Below are 25,189 nucleotides of genomic sequence, written 5' to 3'. Positions count from 1 at the left end.
CATGATCCCAGTAATGTGGGAACCTCAGAGTCTGAAACAAAAATAAGAAATTGAGGTCCCCAAATACTTCAGGTCAGTTGGGTTCAGAATTTTAAATAACTTTGTTTGAAATATTTAAAGCAAAAAAAAAAAAAAAAGAATCAAAGTGTGAGCAAGAGAGAAAACTAACAAATGACCTGGCAGTTTGGAGAATTAAACTGAGTTTTTAGAAATCATAATTATCTTCAAAGTGCTGACAGAAAATGAACTGTTAATACAGAATCATGTACATATTAAAACTATTTCTCCAGAAAAAGGACACAATAAGGAAATTTCCAGACAAATTATAAATGAGTTTACCACCAACAGGCCCTCATTAAAAGAATAAAGGGTGTGTTAAAAAGAAGGAAGATTATTCCAGAAAGAAGGCATATTATTTTTTTATTAGCTGCTATAACAAATTGCCACTAATGTAGTGGCTCAGAACAATGCAAAATTATCTTCCATTTCTGGAGGTTAGAATTCTTTTTAAAAAAAATTTTTTAATGCCTTATTTATTTTTGAGAGAGACAGAGCACAAATGGGGGGAGGGACAGAGAGAGAGGCTCTGAGCTGTCAGCACAGAGCCTGATGTGGGGCTCCAGCTCATGAACTGTGAGACTATGACCTAAGCTGAAGTCGCATGCTTAACTGACTGAGCCACCCAGGTGCCCCTGGAGGTTAGAATTCTGATCTGAGTCTCATTGGGCTCAAATCAAGGTGTTAGTCAACAGGGCTGCTGGGGGTTCTAGGACACAAACTGTCTCTTTGCTTTTACTACCTTCTAGAAGCTTCCTGCATTCCTTGGCTGGTGGCCCCTTTCTCCGCCTTCAAAGCCAATAATGGTGGTTGGGTCCTTCTCATATCATATGACTCTGACTCCTCTTCTGTCTCCCTCTCCCACTGTTAAGGACTCTTGTGGTTATACTGAGCCCACCCAGATAATCCAGAATAATTTCCCTATTTTAAGGGTCAGCTGATTAGCAACTTGCTTTCCATCTGTAACTTCAATTCCCTCTTTGCCATGTAACATAACACATTCACAGGTCACAGGGAGTAGGAGGTAGACATGTTTGGGTGGCCCACGACATCTGGGATGTCAGTAAGAATGGTGAGCCAAGAAACCAGCAAACGTGTAGGAAAACCTAAACAAAGCCTGTCTTATCTGTTAAAAACAAATCTAAATGTGCTGTTAGCAAAATAATAGAACTAAAACGCCATTCAGCAGTAACATAGAGGTTGGGTTTAAAATGCTCCTAGATCCATGTATTTGGGGGGAAGGATGTGTAGATATTTATTACCTTTAGACCCCGAAAAGTAAAAGAGCCATGGTAAAATTTCTATAGCAACCACAAAAAGAACACAAACAAAGTATGTAATTTCTGAGCCATTAAGGGAGGGCAGGGAAATGGCCCCCCCTTGCCGTACTGGCCCCCCCACCACCCGCCCCGGGCCAGTACGGCAAGAAAAGAGGAATAAGAAGCATTAAAAAAGAGCTAAAACAGAAATGAAAAATTAAGGTAGTAAAGCAAGTCCAAATATATTAAGGACTACCAAAAAATGAATGTGAACTAAGCTTCCTAGTTGAAAGACAGGTCAGAGAAAGACAGATATCATATGTTTTCACTCCTATGTAGAACTTGAGAAACTAAACAGAAGACCACGGGGGAGGGGGAGGGGAAAAAAAGTTTCAAACAGAGAGGGAGGGAGGCAAACTATAAGACACTTAAATATAGAGAACAAACTGAGGCCTGATAAGGGGGCGGGGGAGAGGGGGAAATGGGTGATGGGCATTGAGGAGGGCACTTGTTGGGTTTGAGCACTGGGTGTTGTATGTAAGTGATGAATCACAGGAATCTACCCCCGAAACCAAAAGCACACTGTATATGCACTCTATGTTAAGCTAACTTGACAATAAATTATATTAACAAAATAAAATAAAATATAAAATAAATCGGGCTTGCTGACATTTACAAGACATGTCTTAAATACAAACAGAAAAGTTCCAGGTAAAAGGATGAAAGAATACAGTCAAGCTCTAACTAGAAGACAGCCACTCTACTAATATTGGAGCCGAATTTCATGGAGAGAACACCAACAGGAAGGGGCTGGCCACAGCAGAGTGACCAGGTATTTAGTCGCCACAAATATAGGACACTTCTAAACGTGTACTGCTGCTACTAAATAAATTAGTATTATTTATAGTAACAAATAACTTCAACACACATGAAATTTTGGACGAACCACAGCTATCTGCTGAGGTGCTATGTCCACGTCACTCTACCGAAAGCTTTGCTGGTGTTATCAAAGCGCGATCATCATCCCCGTGTTGTGGATGGGGAAACCCTCCCCATACATCAAGAGGTTATGCTTGGGCCATGCCTTAGTGTCTTCTGGACTCTTCCCTCTCCTCATTGAGCCCACACCTCATCTAGAGAACCTTTTCACATCGCCCATCACCCAGGATGAGGAGGGGATATGTCTTTACTGAAGGACAACAGTCACCGTCAAATGTGTTTAGATAGATCTGGATGGAAGCTTCTCTGGTGCACGTGAATCAGCAGGCTCTGTGGCATGTCTGACTCCAGGTCAATCACTGCATACACACGTGCACCCACAGCCCTCTCCTGGCCTAGCAGTGATGCCCACACGCAGATCCCGGGTCCTGCTGGGGATCTCTTTGAGGAAACCACCATCACTCTGGGGCTTATAGGAAGGCCTCTTCTGTCTTCCCCCTTGTCCTCACCCCAGGGTTTTTTTTTTTTTTTCTGGGCCTGGGGCTTGCAAATCTTGCCTCAAACTTTCTTTAATCAACCACACCAGGCCCCTAGCATATTAATCCCAGAGAAGGCCTCAGACCAACACCCAAATTAAAGAAACAGGTCTTGCTGCAAGACGCAAAGGCTTTCACTCTCTTCTACAGTTTGCACTTCTGGGCAAGAACAAGTTCAGACGCTGGCCAGCCTATAATGCTGCCAGTATTCCTATGGCATTGGAGCAAGCTCCTTGCCCAGTAGGATGCTGCGAGATGTGCTGGAGAAAGCCAAGGTCCTGCCCCTTCTGGGCCCTATGTCCTTAACAGGTTACCCCTCACCTTTGAACCTCTGATTGACAGTGGTCAAAAGCCTCCGGTTATTGAAGGCATGAAAACATAACCTATATAAAGCATCTGGCATGGTGCCCAGCACATTTCACATTTCCCTCCTACCCCTTTCAGGAAGTCCATTTCCTCTTGGATGGGCTGGCTCTTGTTTCCATTGTGTCATCAGATCCATACTAAGGCCATGTTGGACATGGGTTCTGGGAATTAATTTTTGGCCTCAGTTCTGTCTGCAGACTTTCCTGTCATTTACCTCCATCTATCTATTTGCCAAATGGAGGTATTTGTATTTGCCCTTCTGCCAGCTGGAGTACCCAAAAGGTTTAGGCTTCTGGCCATCCTCAGAGATTTAGGGGTGGTCTTATACTGCCATTTCTTAGATCCCCTATTGTTCTTCATGTGTAATAAGAATCCCGTCTGCTATTCGTATAAGGGTTAGCAGTTCACAAAGCTCACCCAGTAAAAGGTAGGCCAAGTGAGTATTTTCCATTCGAGAGCTGGGAAAATTGAATCCCAGAGATCAATAAAGACGTTTTTGGGAAACAGTCAGTGGGTAGGTGAGAAGTTAAGGTGTTCGGCACTGAGGTGTCCCGATTACACATCCGATGATTTACTCCCAAAGGAGATGTTATGGTGAGTAGGCTCTGAGTGAAACAACTCTGTGCCTCAGTTTCCTCATCTGTAAAGTGAAGATAATAGTTAATACCCTCTGAAGACTGTTGTGAAAATTCAGTGAGATAGCCACTATGGTAGCATCACAGTTGTCATTGATCATTGCCACTGTAGATGCTAGGGGGCACTGCCCAGACTTACCCCTGCCCCATAAGGATGACCTGTCCCTGAAGAAGTCATGTCTGCCCTCCAAGGGAAGCCTGCATCCAGGGAGCAGTCAGTGTGGGGATACAGAGACCCAGCTCTCTTTTCAGGCCCACCCTAGCTCCAGATGTTCTAAGGGATGGGCTGAGGCCTGTGCTGTGACTGCATTGCAGTTCAGGTCCTTCTATTCAGTCTTCCTTTCTTCGCACCACACAGGAGTGGCTCCTGAACCAAGTCCCCAATAAGCTCCCTGCACGCTAGTCTCCATTGCATGCCAGTCTCTGTGTGCACGCGTTAAAACCATCCTCGGTCATTTAAGCATGAACCGTAAAGGGGAGTAGGTTTGCATGGAGCCATCCACACAAAGTCCTCTTCCCAGAGCAGCAGGGAGTTTGGCCCGGGTTAGGTGTGCACTCCATGTCCTTGCAACAGACTAGGATGGGGAGATTCTCCTGAGGTCTAAGTCCATGACCCTGGCCCCCAGCACTGGGATCCAGCCAACTGGGGAAGCCTCTAGGTCTGGACAACTCCAGACCCTTGGCTATTCTGTTCCTGGGCACAGCCTTCTTTCCCCAATGATGCAACCCTTTGTAACAAACCACAGGTCAATTGCACATTCCTGTTACCGAGCACAGAGAGGCTTTGTAGCTCAGTCTCTCCAGGAATTCTGACGCACCGCAAGACCCTGTGGTTAGAATACTTCTTTCCTAATAAAAGCCCCTGGCCTCAGAAAAGGAAGCTTTCTCAGGTGACTAACATTTGAGGCAGGGCTTCCCAGGACCCAGCCACCCTGTTGCATGAAACAACCAACAGAGATCTACTTTAGCTCAAGTTATTTTAGGCGGGGGGTGGGGGGGGTTGCGGATAAGACCCCATAACCACTATCAGCTCCCCAACTTCTCTTCCCCCAGATAAGCATAGAGTGTATGCTCCCACGGCTTTTCCCTCGGAACACTACACTTTAGCTCTGCTTTGCCTAAACCCCCTAGCCAGGCTTTCTTTCACTTTGAAGCTTCTCTTCCCTTTTCCTCTCCTACCTGCCCCATCTTCCTCCCCTGGCTGCTCCCCCAAGCCCAACTTCAGTGTCACTGCTCTGCACTCCCACAAAACCCTATGCTTCCCTTGTCCATGCACATATCACCCTGTGATGCAGTTTTCTGGAAGTATGAAGACTGTATCCTGTGAAGACAAGGACACGCCCACCACACTTACCTCTGACCCCTCAGGATCTGACATAGCACATGGCAGTGGTTGGGGGCTAAGTCTTCATGGAGCGAATGTACATTAGATTTTGTTGTGATTGTTGGTTGTTGTCACAAGGGACCAAATCGCACTTAGAACTAGCTGACAGCTTTTACTATTTGGCTGCTGTGAAAGCCAGTAGAATGGCTTCTCTTTCTTAGATTTAGCGTGAATGATACCAGGAGGATTTAGATTGTTCTAACTCGGGTCCTGAGTCCCATGCACTGTGGCTGAGGATGTGGTAAGACGGCTGGGCTGAGAAAAGCTGGGGTGGCTCACCCACGTGAGGCAGGGAGCCTGGCAGACAAAACCTCAGACAGGCCCAGCTGCGCCGTGGACTCACGTCTAGGAGCTTTGTCAACTGCAATGTACTCCACACACGTGGGCAATGACTTATGGATTTTGAGGTCCTCAGTTTGAGAGCAATTACATGTGGCCTGGCCTCTGCATTCTAGTTCCTCCTTCCCAGTGGTGCATTAGTTTGGAGGAGCTATCCCCCCAGCTACTGTCCAATCAGCCATGGCCTGGGGACAAAGTCAGGGACATTTATACGTGACTGGCCCTGTGAACTGTGGCGGTGGCAATGGGGAAGTTCCCAGAAGAGTGGATCGTGGGGTTAAGCAGAATCTGCACATCTTGACGTTGGTTGATGTGAACATGTGTGTTTCAATGCGTGACCACTTATAAGATGTGTGAGTGGGGTGTGTGTGTGTGTGTGTGTGTGTGTGAGAGAGAGAGAGAGAGAGAGAGAGAGAGAGAGAGAGAGAGACACTGTACCTGAGTGGTAGCTTCCCATCCATTCCTTTATTCATTTCTCCATGTGGCAGGTTCTGCGCCATGTGAGTTGGGGATATAATGGTGAACAGAACAGACACAGTCCTTGCCGTGACCTGCCGGGGAGGCAGAGGTCGCACATAGGATCACACAAATGAAGGTTTTAAGGGTGAGGATGGTCCGCTAGTCAGTGGAATGGGGCAGGGGAGGGTGTTCCATGCAGAGGACCAGCCTATGTCAAAGCCCTGAGGTGGGAGGAAGAGGTGAACTTGAGAAATCAAAAGGACTGTGTAGCTAGAGTTCAGGGAATAAGGGGATTGTTCTGCAGGATGAGCCTGGAGCCAGGTTGTATAGACTCTCCTGGAACCTGTGAGGACTAGTATTGATCTAAGACCATGTGAAACAGCTCAATGGTATCTCTTGTCACAACTCAGATCCATTGCTCTGGCCTCATGGACCGAAACCAGCAGGAAGCAGGATACCCCTTTGGTGCCTGTCTCCCCTGGCTGAAGTGGAGGGATTCTCTAATGCTCTTAGTCTTCCCACAGTGCACAGGAACCCTGCCATTGAGCCTAGCATATGACTTCCCTTTGGGGCCTTGGCATCTCTCCTACCTCACCTGCAGCTGTCTTAATCTGAGACATGGATTCTAATAACATTGAACCTCAATATCTCATTCCTCCATTCCTGATGCCTGCTCTCCTCATTACCTCTTGCTTTTCCCTTGTCTTCTATCTGTCCCCCACCCCCTTCTTCTTTGTGCAATGGCCTGGCCCAAGGGAGGTCAGTGCTGGAGTGAGTGGTCAGTCATTGTTGCTGGAGGCAGAGTGCCTCAGTGTTCTTCCGAAGCAGCCCCTCTCCACCACCCAGGGTCCCCAGCCACCAGGAATTCCCAAGTTCCCCATTGCCAGCCCTTCCCACAACTGTAGACTTCCCCATCTCTGGGACTTTTTTGACTCTGGGCTTCTCAGGTGCTCTGAGTGCTCCAGGCCAGGCCACTGATCCCTTAGATCTTTGCAGCTTTGGAGGAGAGGTGGTAAACCTAGGGAGGAAAGTTCTGGAGTGGGCTAGGCTCTAGAGGGCTAGAGATGCCTACAAATGGTTCCTCCATCCTGGAAGTGCCCCGTGTCAGGCCTGGATGGGAAATGCCAGCCTTGTGCACTGATCAACATGCCATCCCCGACCCAGACTGGCAGCCTAGCTTACCATCTTACCGACTGCAGACTAGGCCAGGCCCTTAGCTCCCCATGGAGACATCAGACCCATGCTCTGCCAGAATTATAGCTCATACTTAGATAATGCTTCCTGTGTTCTAAACACCTTATGTTTGTTTGCTCAGTCCTCACAACCACCCCAAAAGGTGACTAACAGTCTTACCTTCCTTTTACACATGTTTCTAAGATCACACAGATGTAGTTTGTGAGACTGGGATCCGAAACTCTGAGTGCCAGAACCTGCCTCACAGAGTGGTCCTCCTGGTGTAATAACAGACACGCACACCATGATGACAAGATGGCATCCACAGGCAGGTTCCCAAGCTTCCCCAAGGGCCCAACTTTCCAGGTTTACAAAATTTAGTTCCTGATTTGTTAGCAAACAGGAATTTCTCTACAAAACCTGCTTCAGAAATTCCCAGCCCAAACTCGGAAGCCTTGGCATTCTAGCTGATGAGCCAAGGCTGAATAGAACAGGAAGTGAAGGCCTTGTGGGAAGTCCCTGTGGTCAGAAGTACCCAGGAACGGGCACCCTGTCCGCCTCTGGCTCTCTGCATCTCTCTGCTGACTTCAGGCCCTGTGGGCTGAGTGAAGGGGCCCTGGGAATGAGCCCAGGCCCCAGAGGCAGGGTTAGAGGAAAAGTGAAGAACTCCAACAGACCCCTATTGAAACGTTTATGAACGATGAGCCCTTCTGCAAGTAAGAATGGCCTTTCCTTCTCCAAAAGAAAAGACAGGCTTGAAGGTGGCCAGTAGGCTGGCCCGCCCCTTCACTCTCCCTTTCTCCTGTGCCCTAAGGCCCTGTCTAGAGCAAAACCCTATTTCAATGCACACAGCCTATAAAGCATTTTACAGTTTGCATGCCATTTCTTGCTCCAGCCTGCCCCTAATCTAAGGGACACTTCCAGAGTCATACAGCTGGTTAGTGGTAGGCCAGAGGACAAGATTCAAGACCTCTAGCTTGCCAAGGGATCCCTTGCCACTGCTCCCCATGCATCAACCCAGATGGTTTTAAAGATTCCTGAGTTGTCTGCTCCCTGATGGCAGGACCCAAGGGCATAAAGCTAGAGAGCAAGTTTGGAATGGCAAAGAGGAGAAGGTTTAGAACATAGAGTCTTCTAGAGAAGGTGGGGAGAGAGTATCTGGCCTTGTGGGCAGTTATCATGCCAGCAGCTGGGGTGGGGAACCTGAGGGTAGCTGGAAGAAAGGATGGACACCCTGCTGCTCCATAAGCCACACCCCAACCTTATGAGCCTCCACATGGTCCCCAAATAGACCAAGAAGGTCCCCACCCAAGGGCCTTTGTGCTTACTCTTCCCTCCCCCAGGACACTCTTCCACTTCTTTGACATTACTCAGGTCTCAGGTCTCAGGTCGCAAGTCAGCTTCTCAGATTGGCCTTCTCTGACCACTTTGCAGAAAACATGCACCCACCCCTAGGTCCCTCAAAAACCTATCATGTTTTTTATTCCCCCTACTGTACTTCCTTTCATATGAAGGTAGTCCATTTGTTTCCTAATTTCTTGTCTTGCCCTCCTCTGTTAGACTATCAGGGACCTTATCTGGCTTTCCCCCAGTGCCTGGAAGATTACCTGGAACACAGGATTAGGTCAACCCATATTGACTAGGTGAATAAACGCATGCATGCATGATTGGGTTGAGCACAAAAGTTGGGTGCGCACAAAGGTCCAGCCTTACTAATCCCGGTCGGTTCCTCACGTGAGGCCTCTGGTTTTACAGAGAGATAAGAACCTGTTTGGTTCCTGTTAGCCTGAGTCACCCTTTTGGAAGCTGGGCCTGGCGAGCCCTGCCTGGGTGTGTAGAAGGCAGCAGTGGCTCTTCCTCTTCCTCTCCTCAGGTAATCCGGAAGGAAGGAGCAACTTCATCCCGGGAGGTGCTGGTGGCACAGGTACTGCCCGGTGCTTCTCCTCTCTGTGCAGCAGCTCAGTCTGGAGCCAGAGTGTAGAAGGTGTCAGAAGACCTCGGATGCTACCAGGCCCTCCCCATGGCATCAGGTAAGCGCCTTCCACTCCTATTTTTCCATCTGAAAAATGGGTAGGAAACTATCGACCACTCGTGTTTACTGAGGGCAGGCTTCCAGAGAAATGTCAAGGGCATGTAGCTCCAGGCCCACGTTGGAGACTTGGCCGAGGTGGAGGCTACAGCGGGCCACACACATACACTGAGGTGAGCCCAATGCCTGTCCCTCCAGCGGGCGCCAGAGGAAGCATGTCTGCTGTGAGAAAAATCATGGAGCTGTTAGACTCTATTGGTCCTTTTCCACTGTTGACAGAGACATAGAAATTGGAGAAATATTTCTGTCAAATGAGGGTGAGAACAGTGTGAACTCAATGAGAAATACTAAAAGAAGCGGGCACTAGCTTACAAGAGCTGAAGGATAATACCAAAGGGTGGGGACTGGGAATTAGTGGGGACTGACTGGCTCCAGCAGCTGGTTGTCTCATGAGAATGCTGGCCCAGGTGGCCAGAACTTCTCATTTCTCAGGAGCAGTCAGATATTCTGATTTCCTTGTGTAGTAGTTTGATTAAATAAAACAATAACGTGAGCAATGGAAACACGCAGCCTACAGGCTACTGCTCTGCCGTCTGTTTAAGATCTGTGTAGGTCAGAAAAAAGATCTTAAAACTGGGGTTCCGGAGACCTAGTTCCTGTGCTTGGCCTCAAACGGCCTCTATTACTCCTTTCTGGGTCTCACTCTTCTCAGGTCAAGAGGAGGCAGGCAAACTCTCAGGGTTTCACGGGTACAGTAATAGCCAATCCTTCCGTGGGCTTACTATGAGCCAGGTGCTCTGCCGAGCTGTTAAGGTGGCCTGTCTCTTCTAATGCTCACAACAACCATATGGGGAAGCACTATTATTGTTCAGTTTCAGAAGGGGGAACTTGGACACAGAAAAGTTAAGTAATTTGCCCAAGGCCAGACAGCCACTACAAGGGGAGGGGCTGGGCTCCACTGCAGACGGTCTGTCTCTTAAATCACTGTGTTGTGTTCTAGGGGTGCAGAGACTGAATGAGGTCATGGAGGGAAAAGTGCTTTGGAAACCACAAGCAGTTTTTCCAAGGGCAGCAAGGCCTCCCCTTTGGAGGAGGTGAGGCAGTCTCCAGTGGCTTGTATGAAAATGTGAGCCCGTGGTCTTGGGTGTCTTTCGAATGTGTAAAAGGGGCGCCACTCCCAGAACTAGATAATGATATAATGTGAGGAAACCACTATACTTAAAAACGGTTCATTCCAAAATATTTTATTATTTTTTAAGTTTATTAATTTTGAGAGAGAGAGAGAGAGAGCATGCACGCAAGTGGGGGAAGGGTAGAGAGGGGAACAGAAGATCTGAAGTGGGCTCTGTGCTGACATCCAGAGATCCTGATGTGGGGCTCGAACTCATGAACCATGAGATTAAAATGTGAGCCTAAACCAAGAGCTGGATGCTTAACCAACTGAGCCACCCAGGTGACCCTATTATTTTTTAAAATGTTTATTTATTTATTTTGAGAGATTGAGAGAGAGAGAGAGAGAGAGAGAGAGCAGAGGAGGGGCAGAGAGAGAGAGAGGGAGAGAGAGAATCCCAAACAGGCTTCCCGCTGTCAGCGCAGAGCCCGACGTGGGGCTCAATCTCATGAATCGTGAGGTCATGACCTGAGCCTAAATCAAGAGTAGGATGTTCAACCGACTGAGCCACCCAGGCACCCCCAAAACATTTTAAAGTGGCAGGTGGTAGGTGCTGAGTAAGTTCAAGTTCAGGAGATGAGTGTGTGTGAGCCCAGTGAAGACACCATGTTTTCTGGAAGGCCAGGGACGTGGGTGGTGCTATCCTTGCCGAGCAGAGAGCAGGGCTCTGAGGAGAGAGATCATGGAGAGATTCGTAGTTTGCCTAAAGAGCTGGGAACTCGAGGGCAGAGGAGCCAGGGTGAAGGTGGGTATGGGCTTGGGACACGTCTCTTACCTCACTGGACCTCTGCTTCTTCTCTAACACCCCTGACCATACCGCTAATGTGTGTGAAGAAGGCAGGGCAGGAGGATGAGGAGGTGAAGGTGAAAATAGTGATAGTGAAAGGGTAAATCCTTTGCACAACTTACATTTGAAAACAATCTTAAGCCACTTGACATGGACATATCTTGATTTACATAGTTGGAGGAAATAAAATGTGAATGGCTAAATTAAAAATTAACTTGATCAGAAGGGGAGTGATTGATCAATACCGTATCCGCTATGGTCTCTTTTCCTAAGTGGAAGACTCGCTAAGTTTTTTGGTTCTTGTGTGCTTCATCTACATATCTATGTACCTAATAAAATGGACCACATCTTTGGGGCGCCTGGGTGGCTCAGTTGGTTGAGCGTCTGACTTCAGCTCAGGTCATGATCTCATGGTTCGTGGGTTCCAGCCTTGCATTGGGTTCTGTGCTGACAACTTGCTCAGAGCCTGGAGCCTGCTTGGGATTCTGTGTCTCCTTCTCTCTCTGCCCCTCCCCCACTCATGGCCTGTGTCTCTCTGTCTCTCAAAAACGAATAAATGTTAAAAAAAAATTTTTTTAATGGACTACATCTCTGCTATGCAAGACACAATGATGAGCAGTTAACTGTGCCTGCAATTTGCAATCCCAGCCACCCGCCGATATAAGCACCTCTTAAGGACTCGTATTATAGGGTGACCAATCATCTCAGTTTTCCAGGGACTGAGGGACTTCCCAGGATGCCAGACTTTTAGTACTAACACTTGGAAAGTCCTAGAAAAACCAGGACAGTTGGCCACTCTAGTTCAAAACCAGATAAAGAGCTTTTTCTCTTTAACTTCTGTAAGGCCTTAGAATCGTCCTTTCCTTACTACCAAAAAACAGACAAACGCCTAAAATGTCCAAGCAATTGTGGAATAAATTGTTGCTCTATAAGATGTGAGTTCAAACCAAAAGGAACACCATAGGAACAAATACAATCCTTGGCTTCTGTTACCTGTGCGATGAGGCAGAGAGGAAAGAGGTCAGCTGCCTTTCTGGCAGGACTGACTGTAAGGAAGAATACAAGAACTGGGTTCAAATGCTGCCTCCACCACCATCTGGGGCAAGTGATTTAGTCTTCCTGTACCTTGGTGTTTTTCTTATGCTACAAAGTGAGTATAAATATATATACCCATCTTGAAAGTGGGTCTACATTTATCCACCTTGCACAGCTGTTATGCGGACTAAGTGAGATCCATATGAAAGAATAGAACACACAGCCTGAAGCAAGCATGTAAGAAACACAGCTGTGCCCTCCCCCATTCCCTGGTTCCTGTCCCTCCCTGTCTGCCAGTGGAGAAGCTAGCTGCCTTATAAAGCTAGTTACCATAGCCAAGAAGGCAAGAGCAAACATGTCCCTCTAGAAGCACAAGATAACTAGATAAATAATGGTTTCAGTGCAGATTCATATCAAACCCAGAAATTGTTGAAGCAAAAAACATCTTGGAAGACTTTGAAACGTACAAAAGATTCTCAGTAAGTTTACCATTTAGACCTAGGAGGAGAGCAAGCTTCTTGTGAAGCAATGATTGATAACAGTTGACGTTATATATAATCTCCTGACCACCCTTACATGGCCCAGGAGGGCATACGGGTCACCCTGATGGCTGCAGTTTGGTGGGCAGAGATGCCCAGGACAGAATCTGTCTCCAAAGCTGGCTTGCTGCTGTAGGGAGCTTCTAATAAGCTTCTGGATGTTGTTAAAATTGACTTGGTTACCTGGCAGGGCTGGGTAGGTGGAAACTGACAAAGGGAAGGCATGAGATATACTTGTTCCTCCTCCTGTTTGTACGAATATATTTACCCATCTCTTGGAAAGAGTAACCGGAGACTTTGTACCGTTACCTTAGTAAAAATTTCCAAAGTTTGGACAACAGCACTGCGTCTATTGTGTGCTGTGTGCTGTGACACTCACGTACTCAAGAGCTGGCTGAACATGAGACTGAGACATTACAACTTAAGGTGCACACCTGTCCACCCAAAGGCTTAAATTTTTACAAGTGGTGCTCGCATGACATAAATGCAGCGCCAGCAGGCATAGCTGAAAACGTTTGCACCAAGATTCACTGAAGTTTCTTGATAAACTGGATTTGTCAGGAGGGATCATTTTCTGCGAGGGGGACGTGACCAGTGCGATAGGCCCCTGGGCTGAGATGGGGAGGGACTAGAGTTAAGAAATAGGATGCTTTTGGCCATCCATTTCTGTATCAGTTAGGAAGGACGTTGGGTTTAAGGTTGGTGTTGAGCAGAATAGCTACCAAGACTTCCGGTGTTTTGGCGAAACCTCAGATGTGAGGTCTTCTGGCCAAGTGTCTGCGATTTCATACTGTTAGAGCATTCCCTGTATCCCTGGGGGTTGCAGCTTTCTATAAGTTTGCTGTGGCCGAACCAAGAAAGAAGACATACGCAGATTTCTACGGAAATTATGATTCCACGAAAGATTTTGAGGAGATGAAGAAGGCTGGTATCTTTCAGAGTGCAAAGTGATTTTGGAATGTAAAGAATTTCCTTGGGTTGAGTTCCATGAAAGTTTGTCGCTGATCTGTGTTCCTGAAGTATGAAACATGAATATTGGGTTATGGAATAGTTTCTCTTGATAAATAAACTAACAGATACTGTGGGGGGAAAAAAAGAAAAAAAAAAAAAAGAAAGAAATGGGATGACTTTGGGTGCTTGGGTGGCTCAGTCGGTTAAGCATCTGACTTTGGTCCAGGTCATAATCTCACAGTTCGTGAGTTCGAGTCTTGCATTGGGCGAGCCCTGCTTTTCTCTCTCTCTCTTTCTCTCTCTCTCTGCCCCTTGCTTACTTGCACCTTCTCTCTAAAAACAAAAACAAAAAACAAAAACAAAAAACAAGAAGAAGAAGGAGAAGAAAAAGAAAAGAAATAGGACGCTTTCTCTCAAGAAAGATAGGCGAGCTGCCAAATCGGCCTCCTCTGCAGGATGCTGCCATCAGCGAGACGTGCTTGTGTGCGTCAGCTTTGCATTCAGCATTGTCATGCTAGTGGCTCGAGATCATCCACAGTGGGAGTATTTACACCAGAGAAACAGGCAAATGCTACTAACGAGAACCCTTTTGGTGAGCCAGCTGTCAACACTTACCAGCACATCACCCCTCTGCCTTCAGGCTCAGTGACCCCAAACCTCACACCAAGTCTAATCCATCTGTCCACTGGCCCCACGATTATCTTAATAAGACAAATCTGACTGTCTCACTCTCTGATTCCATTTTCTCTAAGATAAATTCCCTGCCCCTTGGTGTTACATTAAAGGCCCTTCATCCTCTGATTCCTGCCCAACTTTTCAGTCACTTCTGCCCCTACCCCCCCCAAATGCTGTTCCAACTCCACCATCCTGAGTAATAAGACTTAAAGTATAGACATCAGTGTCCACGCCTGGCCTAGGATCAACCTTCCTGCTGTGATAACTAGCAAAGCTAGCAAAACGTATTTCTAGATAATCAGAAGGTGTCAAAGAATGACCAAGGCTTTGAAGAACTACAAAAGCCCAGACAGGTGGAGGTCAGCACTGGGCCCCTTTGCCCTGGGAAGCATTGGCTGGTTTTAGAAGCCCCAGCTGAGTTTTGGACAGACTTACAGGGCTGGGGGTGTGGGGGCAGGGAGAGGATAAAATGTGTACTTTAGCTCTCACTGAGGAGGAGGGGCCTCAATAAACCCCCCAGGTCTGGGCTGGGACCCGAGAGGATTGGGAGTGAACAGAAATGGAACAGTCTGCATGGTTATTAAAGCTCTGCTCCGATCGTGTCAACCCTCTTGGGGTTAAGGTCATGTGGGGCTTCAGTGCCTACAGCCTCACTGCCCGGAAGAAGCAAAAGTGAATCATCTCTAGATATATACACCTCTAGATGACTTGTCCGGAGCCTCAAATGATCTCTGCAGTTTTTGATATGCTACAGTGCCCAGCAGTCAGTAAAAAGTAGTCAGGCATATGTAAGACAACCTGTGCACCAGAGAAAAAACGGACGGCAGAAGGAGACACAGCAGGGATTCAAATAATGAAGTTATCAGGTGCAGCCTTTACAAGAACCGTGAATACTGTATTCAAGGATTTAAAAGACAAGATGGAAACTTTTGGCAGAGAAGTAGAAACTATACAAAAAAAAAGGAAGCAAATGGAAATCTTAGAACTGAAAGATGTAATTAACTGAAATTGAGAAATAGTTAGCATTTATTGAGCACTTCCTATGTGGATGGAGCTCTAGAAGCATCAACAGGGGCCCATAGAGCCTGTGTGGTATCGCTCCAAGGACACAGACAGAGCCTGGTTTTCCTATTTCCCTTGGAGTGGGCCTTGGTCATTTCTGCAGTCACCAGTGTCTAGCAGGGCAGGGCTCGGCATGCCGAGGAAGGCACTAGATACAATTGTGATGCCTGGAGCTCCCAGGGTCCGCTATGTGGTGTGGTCGTTAAACCGAATTCAGGAACTGGAGCGAGTGGTTGAGGAGCCAGAACTGAGAACAAGTTTAGTCAGAGATTTCCTGTGGGCAGAGATCATCGGGACACCAACTATTTTGATAAGACGGAACCAAGAGAGGAATTGTGGCCAGAAGCGTGAGGGGAGGGAAAGAGCCTCTCACCCCCCACTCCTTTCCTCCCCCAGCCCAGAGGGATGAGGGCCTCCCCCTCGGGAGTCCAACTGGGCGTGCAGGGCAGGGCTGACTGGCTCAGGGGCCTTGTGACTGACCTTTCTCACTTTACGTGGGCCACAAAGCAGACGCAGTAGCTTTCTATTGTTTGTGTATTTCCTACGTGCCAGGGTCAGGGTTAAATACACCATGTGCACCATCTCAATCCTCACAGAACCCCGTGACAAGGCTTCAATTATTAGGCCTGTCTAATGGATAATGAAACCGAGGCCAAGAGACCTGGGCCTGGGTGGCCCAGCTCATAAGTGATGGGAGGACGCAGCCCCAGGTCGGCCTGACTTGTCGGCCCGGCCCTAGGAACTCCTTCCTCTATACTCAGAAAGGCCTGCCAAGACACTTCTTGGGCACAGTGGGAAAAGGGCACAGACCTGGCAAAGGTGGAGAACTCAGGGCTCTGTTCTCCAGGAGAAACCTGTCTCTTTGAATTTGGGCTAGGGACAAAGGAGCATTTACCCAGCAGCCCCAGGGGGGGTGGGACCTTGGCTTGGAGTGCTGTCTGAGGGCAGGCTCCGGGCCGCTCGGCCTCCCCTGGGCAAGTCACTTCTCTTCAGTCTTCAGGGACGTTTTTCAAGGGATGTGGATGTAACATTGAGGCACGTAGGAGAGGGTTTATCACAGTTTAGCTGCCTTTCATCTCAGAGAGGTGCTGACCAAGTTTAGGCACCTGATGATTTCTAAGCGTTCCAGAAATCGTATCCCGCAATTCAGCAAATGCTGCAAGAGGAAAATAATCAAGCAGGTTCTTACACATCACCTCCTTCAGCCAGCCCTCCCCCAAACAAACAAAACTCCCCTTTGGCCCTCAAGGGTAGATACTGTTTCTCGCATGTGTTTCAAAGGTGAATGTCTCCCTCAAGGTCACTCACCTTGTGAGAACAGAGGGGACACGTACACGCCACTTTGCTCCTCAAAGGAATCACTCAGGGAGATGATACAATTTTTGCAGAAATGTTCCACTTGCTCTGAAAGATTTGAGAAGTCTGCCTTTTTGTTTTTTTTTTTAATTTTTTTTTCAACGTTTATTTATTTTTGGGACAGAGAGAGACAGAGCATGAACGGGGGAGGGGCAGAGAGAGAGGGAGACACAGAATCGGAAATGGGCTCCAGGCTCTGAGCCATCAGCCCAGAGCCTGACGCGGGGCTCGAACTCACGGACCGCGAGATCGTGACCTGGCTGAAGTCGGACGCTTAACCGACTGCGCCACCCAGGTGCCCCTAGAAGCCTGCCTTTTTAAAAAAATTTTTTTAATTGAGGTATAATTGACATAGAACATTGTATTAGTCGCAGGTGTACAACATAGTGATTTACCCAGCAGCTGTTTTATATACATAGTCATAAAAATATCTTTTATATCTTATCTTTTATACCTTTTGTGATCTACTCTCTTAGCAACTTTCAAATACGCGGTGTAGCCTTCCTCCTTGAAGGATTTTACTCTCATTTGGACACAGATGCTGATTTGTTGGTTGAACATATTTGTTGGCTGAGCTCATCAAGATCAGCCGCTGTGAACAGGATGACCATTGGCTAGGAGTCTGGAGACCTGGATTCCTGGGCATATCGTTGCCATTAACGTGCTGTGTGGCCTTGGGCGGGTCCCTTTCCCTCTCTGAGTCTTAGTGTTCTTCAAAACAATGGTAGGGTGGGATAGGAGGGCTGCCGAGCTCCCATCCAGTTCTCCAATGCTTCAGCCTACGTTTCTGCATTAGCGTTGTGTGCTCTGATCATGCAGAAGCCCTGTACGTATTTTCCTTATCCGTAAATGGGAGTACGCATACCTTTTTCCTAACTTCTACAATGTAGTAAGGAAAGAAGTTAATGCGTATTAGTGCTCACTGCAGGCTAGAACTTTCCTCTCCTTCTTCCCTTCCTTTCCCTTCCTCCTTCCCTTCCTTTCCCTTCCTTCTTTCCTTCCTTCCTTCCTTCCTTCCTTCCTTCCTTCCTTGCTTCCTTCCTTCCTTCCTCCTTCTCTCCCTCCCTCCTCCTTTTCACCCATGAGGAAGACGTGATCAATCCCATTCTGGGCATGAGGAGACGGAGACAGAGGCCCAAATAAGTGAAGTGACTTGTTCCAGGTCACGCGGGTAGCAAATGGCAAATGGCAGAGGTGAAATTTGGATCCATTTTTCTCCAGGTGCTGAATTGGCCCCATTTTCCCAAGACGATTACTTTAAAGACGCAGATAGCAGGAATAGAGCTGGCTTCAAAGCACCTCTCAGGAAGTTTGCACTACAGCAGGAGGTCCACAAACCAAGCCAACCCTGGCCACCACCCATTTTTGTAAATAAAGTTGTATCGGAACACAATCAGCCTGCTCATTTACAGATCGCCTCTTCTACTGTTTAAGCTACGGTAGCTGAATTGAGTAATCATGACGGAGACAGACCCTAAAATATTTACTATCTGGTCCTTTACAGAATGTTTGCTAGTCCCTGGTCCAGAGTCCAGCAAGGGCATGCATCCTTCAAAGAATACAAAGTGACATGAGACCGTCCTGGGTGCTGAGGAACCCCACCACTTAGCTTTAGGAGAGGAGGACTTTTCTACTTAAATCTATTTTTACAAAGTCAACAAACAGTCTCAGGATACCTGTCAGGAAGATGAGGGAGCGTTCAGTTTTCATTGTGCTCTTCTTCCCAGGAACTTGGTGAGGGGGAAATAGAAAGCTCAATTTTGGGGAAATTACACAGGGGGAAAGGGGAGGGAGTCAGTTACAACACCCCGTTGCGACACTCAGCACGGTTGAAAGTGACAACAACAAGGGTTTCTCATTTTGGAAATGTGAGGGCATTTCCGTTTCTCAGAGCGGGACAGGGCGGCAACAGCCTGCTTTGGGTGAGTGACTATTTTCTTTATAAGCAGCTACTCCGGGCCTGAAATGGCAGTGTCCCTTTGCCTCGCCGTGGCCACAGAATGGAAATCTGCAGATGTCCCCCCAGTTACCTGATCTCTTTCCTCCTTTTCTTGTTCTATTCAGAGACAGCCTGCCATCCCTTGGGGAAGAGACCTTGCAGGATGCAAGCCTTCAGGTAAGGCCGCCCCTGCAGAGGTGGGGTGGATGGACAGGAAAATGGAGCCATCGCAGCCGTCGGGGGACGTTGGCCTCCACAGCACCTGAAAACCGGGTTTGGACTGGACAGGGATGCCCGTTATTCAGGAAAGGGGAGCCACATGCGTGGTCTTCAGGGCTTGCATTTCAGAGTAACTTGGCCAGGGACTTATTTCCCGGAGACTGGCGACTCGGTGGGTGACAGACAGGTGCCAAGGAACCATGCTGAGGCTCTTTGCTGGGCAAAGAAGCACACAGGGTGGCTGTGGGCAGAGCATGGCCCAGAGTCCCAGACTGCCGGCTAGCACTGTGGCTCCGTGTTGACATGGTGGAGGATCCTGCTCCTCTGGGGCCTCAGTTTCCCCATCTGTGACATGGGGTTAATGATAACCCCCTGCCTGCCTTACTGAGTTGTTGTGAACGTCAAGTAGGGCCTGAAAACTACTGTGATTTTTAAAAATTGAGCCAGGAGTTTTGTGAGATGTCACCAACACTGTGGGAACATTGGCAGGCTCTGATGCTGTCCACGTGCGCCCTCTGTCCTGTGACATCCTAGGACTGAGCCTTGTCAGGGTGACTTCACCCTCAGACTGAGTTTCTGTGCTTGAGGCTGAAGTTTGGGGTTCTGTGCATGCCTGTGTAAGTGTGTGCATGCATGTGCGTGTGCATCCGGGGCAAGTCCTTCCCCTTTCCAGACATGGAAACTGCTTCACGAGATTTGCCTCTGCCTCCACCTACTGGCTGGGAGCTCCAGGAGATGCCCCTAGAGGTCTCTAGGAGAAGACTCATCCAGGAACTAAGAAAAATCTCGAAAGGTCAAATCCTCACATGTGCAAAGACCTTTACAGTTTGTCCCACTATCCTTCACTAAGCTCATGAGCTCCCCAAGGTCACCTGATGAGATGGGTGGTTTTAGGTACACTTCATGTGTGAGGAGATGAGGTACAGGTCCAAGGTCACATGGGGGGCAGCAGGGAATGGAGTCTCTGTTAGTCCCGCTGTCAGCCCTTGACCAAGAAGAAAAGACTGGAAGTCCCTGGGTGAGCTGGAAAGGAAGCTTGTTCCCAGGGAGTGCTGCCCCTGCCAGACCCAGAGCAGCCACTGGCTGATGGGAACAGACCCTCACGGTCTAAGGCTCAGAGTGAGTTAGTTACAAGCTGCTGTGTCTCTTGAAACTGCTGTGATGGCCACTAGTCTCAGACAACTCTTTAAATTTACACTGAAATTAATAAAAATTAAATTGAATTTAAAATTCAGATCCTCAGTTCCACCACATTTCAAGAGCTCAATAGCCATATGTGGCTGGTGGCTGCCATATTGGACAGGGTAGGTCCAGAACATTTCTGCACCCAGAAACTTTTATTGGATGGTGCTACTCTAGAGCATGTTTTGCTGAAGTAGAAGGTGTCTGCTCTGGGAATCAGAGGATGAATAACAAGTGAGGAGAGGGATAGAATGTGGGTGCGCATTGGGGCACCTGGGTGGCTCAGTCGGTTAAGTGTCCAACTTCAGATCAGGTCATGATCTCATGACTCATGAGGTCGAGCCCCACATTGGGCTCTGTGCTGACAGCTCAGAGCCTGGAACATGCTTTGGATTCTGTCTCTGTCTCTTTCTGCCCTTCCCCCACTCACGCTCTGTCTCTCTCTTCAAAATAAATAAACATTAAAAAAAAAAAAAAGAATGTGATGTGGGTACACTGCTTTCCAGCTGTGGGAGTTGGGTCTGCTCCTTAATCAGTGTTGACCTCAATCTCTCCTCCATGCCATGGGTGTACAGAAATCCCACACCCCTGGCAGAAAGTTGAATGTGGACCCAGTGAGCTCTGGAGCACACAGGAAGGGGTGGAGCACAGGGTTGGGCACACAGAGGTTGTTTCCCATAGCCGGGTCCTTTTGCATTTCAGAATCTGGGATGTTAACCAGAAGACCTTCTACCTAAGGAATAACCAACTGGTTGCCGGATACTTGCAAGGACCAAGTACTAAATTAGAAGGTGAGTGGTTGCCAGGAAAGTGGCTGCTACGTGGGAACCGGGTCACTTTGCCCTGGAGTCCTTATCCTGTTCCCCCAAAACCTTAGTTTCAAAGCCCTAATCCCCATTGGGTCTTTGCGGCTGAGTTGGAAGCTGGGGGAAGCCTGGCCACTAGAGGGCATACTTGAGGGCAGCCTCAAGAGGGTGGGAGCCTTAAAGCTTAGGTCTGGAGCCCCCACCAACTGGCACAGGGTTCCCAGGCCACAGCTGGCAGGGATAGGGCACAGAAGGTAAGATGGGCCCTTTCCCTCTGTGACTATTAAGCCTTCCATGTTGCTCTGTTGTCCAGACCCTAACTACCATCCAAAATGAATACACCATATCTAAGGCTGGGTTATGTCCCTTTTTCACAGACACCACACTCAGCCATGTTCTGGTCTGTGCGCTAAACAAGCTGCATGAACATGGGCAAGCTTTGCCCCCTCCCCCACCTCAGTTTTTCCCTTTAGTAAAATGAGGCCACTGTGAGGGCATGATGGGAGATTCTTTCAGCACTAGCTTTCCGGGATGCTTTCACATCCCTATCGGCTGACTTGATACTATAGAACGGTACCATCTGATCTCCATCTTTCCACCCTGCCCCATCCCCTTGTTTTTGGCCCCCTGCCTCCTTCTGAAAGAGTGTGAGACATACCTTTCCTGTCCATCTGTTAATTCTCCTAACGAACACACTGAAGGGCAGAAAGGCTGAGATTTTCACTGCTATGTGAGGGCTCAGAGACCACCGAGGGTAAGAGGCAGGTTCAAAGTCACTCAGGTCCCTGTAGACCAAGCCCTGGAGCCCATTATGTGCTATTTTCTGTCCTCATGGGCAGCAGACTTGGTGACCTGGAGCACCCGTATCCTGGGAAGAAGGAAGGATAGAAACCATGTGGAGCGGAATCTAGGCCACTTGGTCCTTGAGGAGTAACTGGATAGGGAGTTTGGTTTGATCTGCTATTTGAATGCGGACCAGGAAGATGGCGCCTCAGTGTCCTTCTGATCTTAGGGTTTTAGTTGGTCAGGGGGAGACAGAAAACTCTCCTGGGAGAGTCCAGGCTGCCTCCCATTCTCTCTACAACCTGACCCGCCCCTGTGCTCTTCCCCAGAAAAGTTAAACGTGGTGCCCATTGAGTCTCATGCCATGTTCCTGGGGATCCATGGGGGGAAGCTCTGCCTGGCCTGTGTCAAGTCTGGTGATGAGACTAGGCTCCAGCTGGAGGTAAGGACCTGTCTCATATAACAAGCACCCCAAACCTGGTGGCTGGAACCACCATAATGTGCTCTTTCTCGGGACTCTGTGGGCCATTTAGGGGGACTCAGCTGGGTAGTTCTGACCCACTCAGTGCAGCTCACGCCCCTCCTGCAGCTGCACCCGGGAGAGAGCTCTGGTGGCGCTGGGGTGTCTAAGATGGTTTCTCACCCTTCAGGCCCTTGTTTCAGGTGCTCTCTCAGAGCTCTGTTGTCGGCTTGGGTTTCCTTACAGCATGGCGGCTGGCTTCCTCAGAGGGATTTTTCCAAAATGACAAGCCTCACTGTGCAAATGCTTATCAAACCCCTGCTTGCACCATACCATTAATGTCCCATTGGCTGAAGCCCATTGTGTGGCTAAGTCTAGTCTCAGTAAGGGAGGGGGCGAAGAAGGATTGTTCATTTGGGATCTCATTCTCTGTGGGTCACTCTCTTGCCTGAGGGGCCCCAACCCACTTAGGCTTGCCACCATCCAGTGAAGCCAAGCTTCAGGACCCTTCTCTTCTAATCCTTATCTACTCAAACCCATGAGTTGGCATCCTATTCAGGGCCCTGTATTCCTTGATCCCTGCAATATTAATGAGCTGCCAGCCCTGGGAAAAGATGGCTTTGTCTTAGGCGCTTGTTGGACAAGATCTTAACCCAACGTGAGTAGCTGTGAGCATGGCACTGTCACTTGCCCCCACCAGTGGATAGGGGCACCTATCCTTCTCTACCATGCCCTCTTTCCAGAGGCATAGACCTTGACAGAGCACCAGCCTCCACAGCCTTGGTCTCTACTGATGGTACCATGTGCTTACCAAACTTATTGGCCCATGGCTAGAGTGGCCAGATTTTTCAAAGTCAAGGTGTGACAGTGGGACAGACTCTGCTGTCCTAGGAGATGTAGGACACGTGACTTCTTGCAGTGGTCCCAGGTCAGTGTTTCTCCAGCACTTGCTCTGGGCCAGCCAGAGGCCATGTCATGGTGGGGAGAAGGGGGCAGCACAGGACCTCCATGCCTCCCCGTTCTCACTGCTCATGTCTTGGCTTCCAGGCAGTTAACATCACTGACCTGAGCAAGAACAAGGAGCAAGATAAGCGCTTCACGTTCATCCGCTCAGACAGCGGCCCCACCACCAGCTTCGAGTCTGCTGCCTGCCCAGGCTGGTTCCTCTGCACAGCCCTGGAGGCCGACCGGCCCGTCAGCCTCACCAACACGCCCGAGGAGGCCATGTTGGTCACCAAGTTCTACTTCCAGATGGAACGTTAGTGTGTCTGTACCTCACTTCCCCCACTCCCAACGTCGATGACTCCAGAGACACGTCTCCACCCTGCCCGACGTCTCCTGGCTGTTGTGGGGCTCTGAGGAGCAGCCTTGGTGGGGTGGACCCTCAGAAGGATATGCAAGAGCCCTGCAAACAGGACTCCAGCAGCTCCTCCTCAGCTAACCAACCTCCATGCTGCCTCCACAGCGGTCTTTCTAAAGTGCAGCTTGAGCCACAGCACTGCTCCAAGCCTTTCAGTGCTGCCTGTGGCTTCCGGACAAAAGCCAGGCGCCTTGGCCAGCCTGGCCCTCTGCTCTCCTCTCGCCGACTCCTCACCCTCCTGCCTTGCCCCAGTGTCCATGTCCCGGATCCCTCCTGTCACTCGCTGGCCTGCCCAACCTTGTTTTGCAAGCTGTCTCGTGGGGGAAGCCTTTAGAGTCTGTGGCAAAACGGAAGATAAGGATTTCATCTTTTTTTTTTCAAAGCCAGTTGCATCCAATTTGAAGGAGAGTCCTTTATTTGGAGACTGTCCTTTCTGGAAAGGAGCAGGGGAGGGTGAAAGCAACTCTCCTTTTTCATTTACCTGTCTTATTTTTGTAACAACTCAACCTAAAAAAATGAAAAGTCAGCGTATTTTGTTGGTCCCCGCAATTTTTCTTTCTGTAACATTCCTGAAGTCTGGACTCCACTGACCAGGCCCCAGTACCGTCTCTACTCCAGACCTTTTACAGCTGCGGGCAGTGCTTTCCTCCCCCATCCGACCCATCAAAAGCTCCCAACCCCCAGGGCACAGCACAGGAGCAGCCCCCCTGGTGTTCTTTCCACGTCTCCTGGGAGGGAGGAATTGCTCTTGGACCATTTTAGCACTTCTGACATTCTGAGACTTGTTTGAAAGATGGTTGAGCCTCTGTCTGTCTCCTGCACCAGACTGTGAGCTCCTGAGAGCAGGGAGCATGGCTTGTGTGTTTCAGGTCCCCGCGGGGGCCGAACACATGACCTGGCCCTTAGCAGGTGCTCAGTGAATGTGTGTTGTATATGTTAAGTGGAAAGTTTTCTACTCCCTGTGACTTATGCTCTGTTTTACAATAAAATGTTGAAAATTCATCTACTTTGCTGGCTGTGTCTATGGCCTTGCCAGGCTTGGGGCATGGAGAGCTTAGGAAATGGGGAGTCCTTGGACCTCTGTCACTCTGGGGACTAGACCTGGATGACTCTCTTCTAATAGACCTTTCCTCCTTGGGCCTCACTCTTTCTGGATACAGGAGCGCAAATCTCCTGGCCAGGAAGCGGTGTGGTACTACTGTCCCCAATAGCCCCCAATAGAAAACAATGCAAACGCCCATCACAGAAGAACGAAGACACAAATCACGTATGCTCATACGACGCAATGCTCGACAGCAAAGAAAGTGGATGAATTGCAGCCGGCTGCCCTTAACAAAACAGATGCATCTTACCAGCATGATGTGGGGCACAAGAATCACAAAAGCATGCACAGAGCATGATTCCACTTACATAAAGCTAAAATGGGCAACGAGCAGTTGTGTGGAGGGATGTATAGACAGGTGGTGCAAACAAAGAAGCAGGGACAGGCTGTGTCTGAAAGCAGATTTGGTGGGTGACTCCTGGGAGACAGAAGGGCAGGCAGGGGCACCCAGCCGCTTTTAGGACCCAGATGACAGTCTATTTCTCGGTATGGATATGTTTTCTGTGTGTATGTGACATTTCACAGTTCTGAAATCTGAAAAATAAAAAGCCTTGCCCCTCTGGGGTGTGAGAAAAGGGGGCACTGG

The 25,189-nt window shown here is 48.7% G+C and overlaps 1 protein-coding gene and 1 pseudogene across 5 annotated transcripts; both read left to right on the top strand.

The window, feature by feature from the left end:
- Positions 1–9,015: 9,015 nt before the first annotated feature.
- LOC106978148 (interleukin-1 receptor antagonist protein) lies at positions 9,016–24,503 on the top strand. 5 transcript variants are annotated; one of them, XM_027033759.2, is made up of 6 exons: positions 9,016–9,177; positions 10,177–10,270; positions 18,817–18,868; positions 20,795–20,883; positions 22,011–22,123; positions 23,189–24,503. In XM_027033759.2, exons 2-6 carry the CDS (start codon positions 10,192–10,194, stop codon positions 23,402–23,404), a joined length of 549 nt encoding a protein of 182 aa, XP_026889560.1. In that variant the 5' UTR covers positions 9,016–9,177; positions 10,177–10,191; the 3' UTR covers positions 23,405–24,503. The 5 variants fall into 5 exon arrangements, with proteins under 5 accessions (XP_026889560.1, XP_014931281.1, XP_014931284.1 ...); XM_015075795.3 differs by lacking the exon at positions 10,177–10,270 and having other exon boundaries at positions 9,021–9,177; XM_015075798.3 differs by lacking the exons at positions 9,016–9,177; positions 10,177–10,270 and adding an exon at positions 18,326–18,486.
- Positions 11,170–13,792, top strand: LOC113592441 (cytochrome c oxidase subunit 6C-like; annotated as a pseudogene).
- Positions 24,504–25,189: the final 686 nt, after the last annotated feature.

The sequence above is a fragment of the Acinonyx jubatus genome, chromosome A3 (assembly GCF_027475565.1).
Source record: "Acinonyx jubatus isolate Ajub_Pintada_27869175 chromosome A3, VMU_Ajub_asm_v1.0, whole genome shotgun sequence".
Lineage (NCBI taxonomy): Eukaryota > Metazoa > Chordata > Mammalia > Carnivora > Felidae > Acinonyx > Acinonyx jubatus.
The sequence above is the reverse complement of the archived record's forward strand: the minus strand, read 5'-3'. Positions and strand labels throughout refer to the sequence as shown.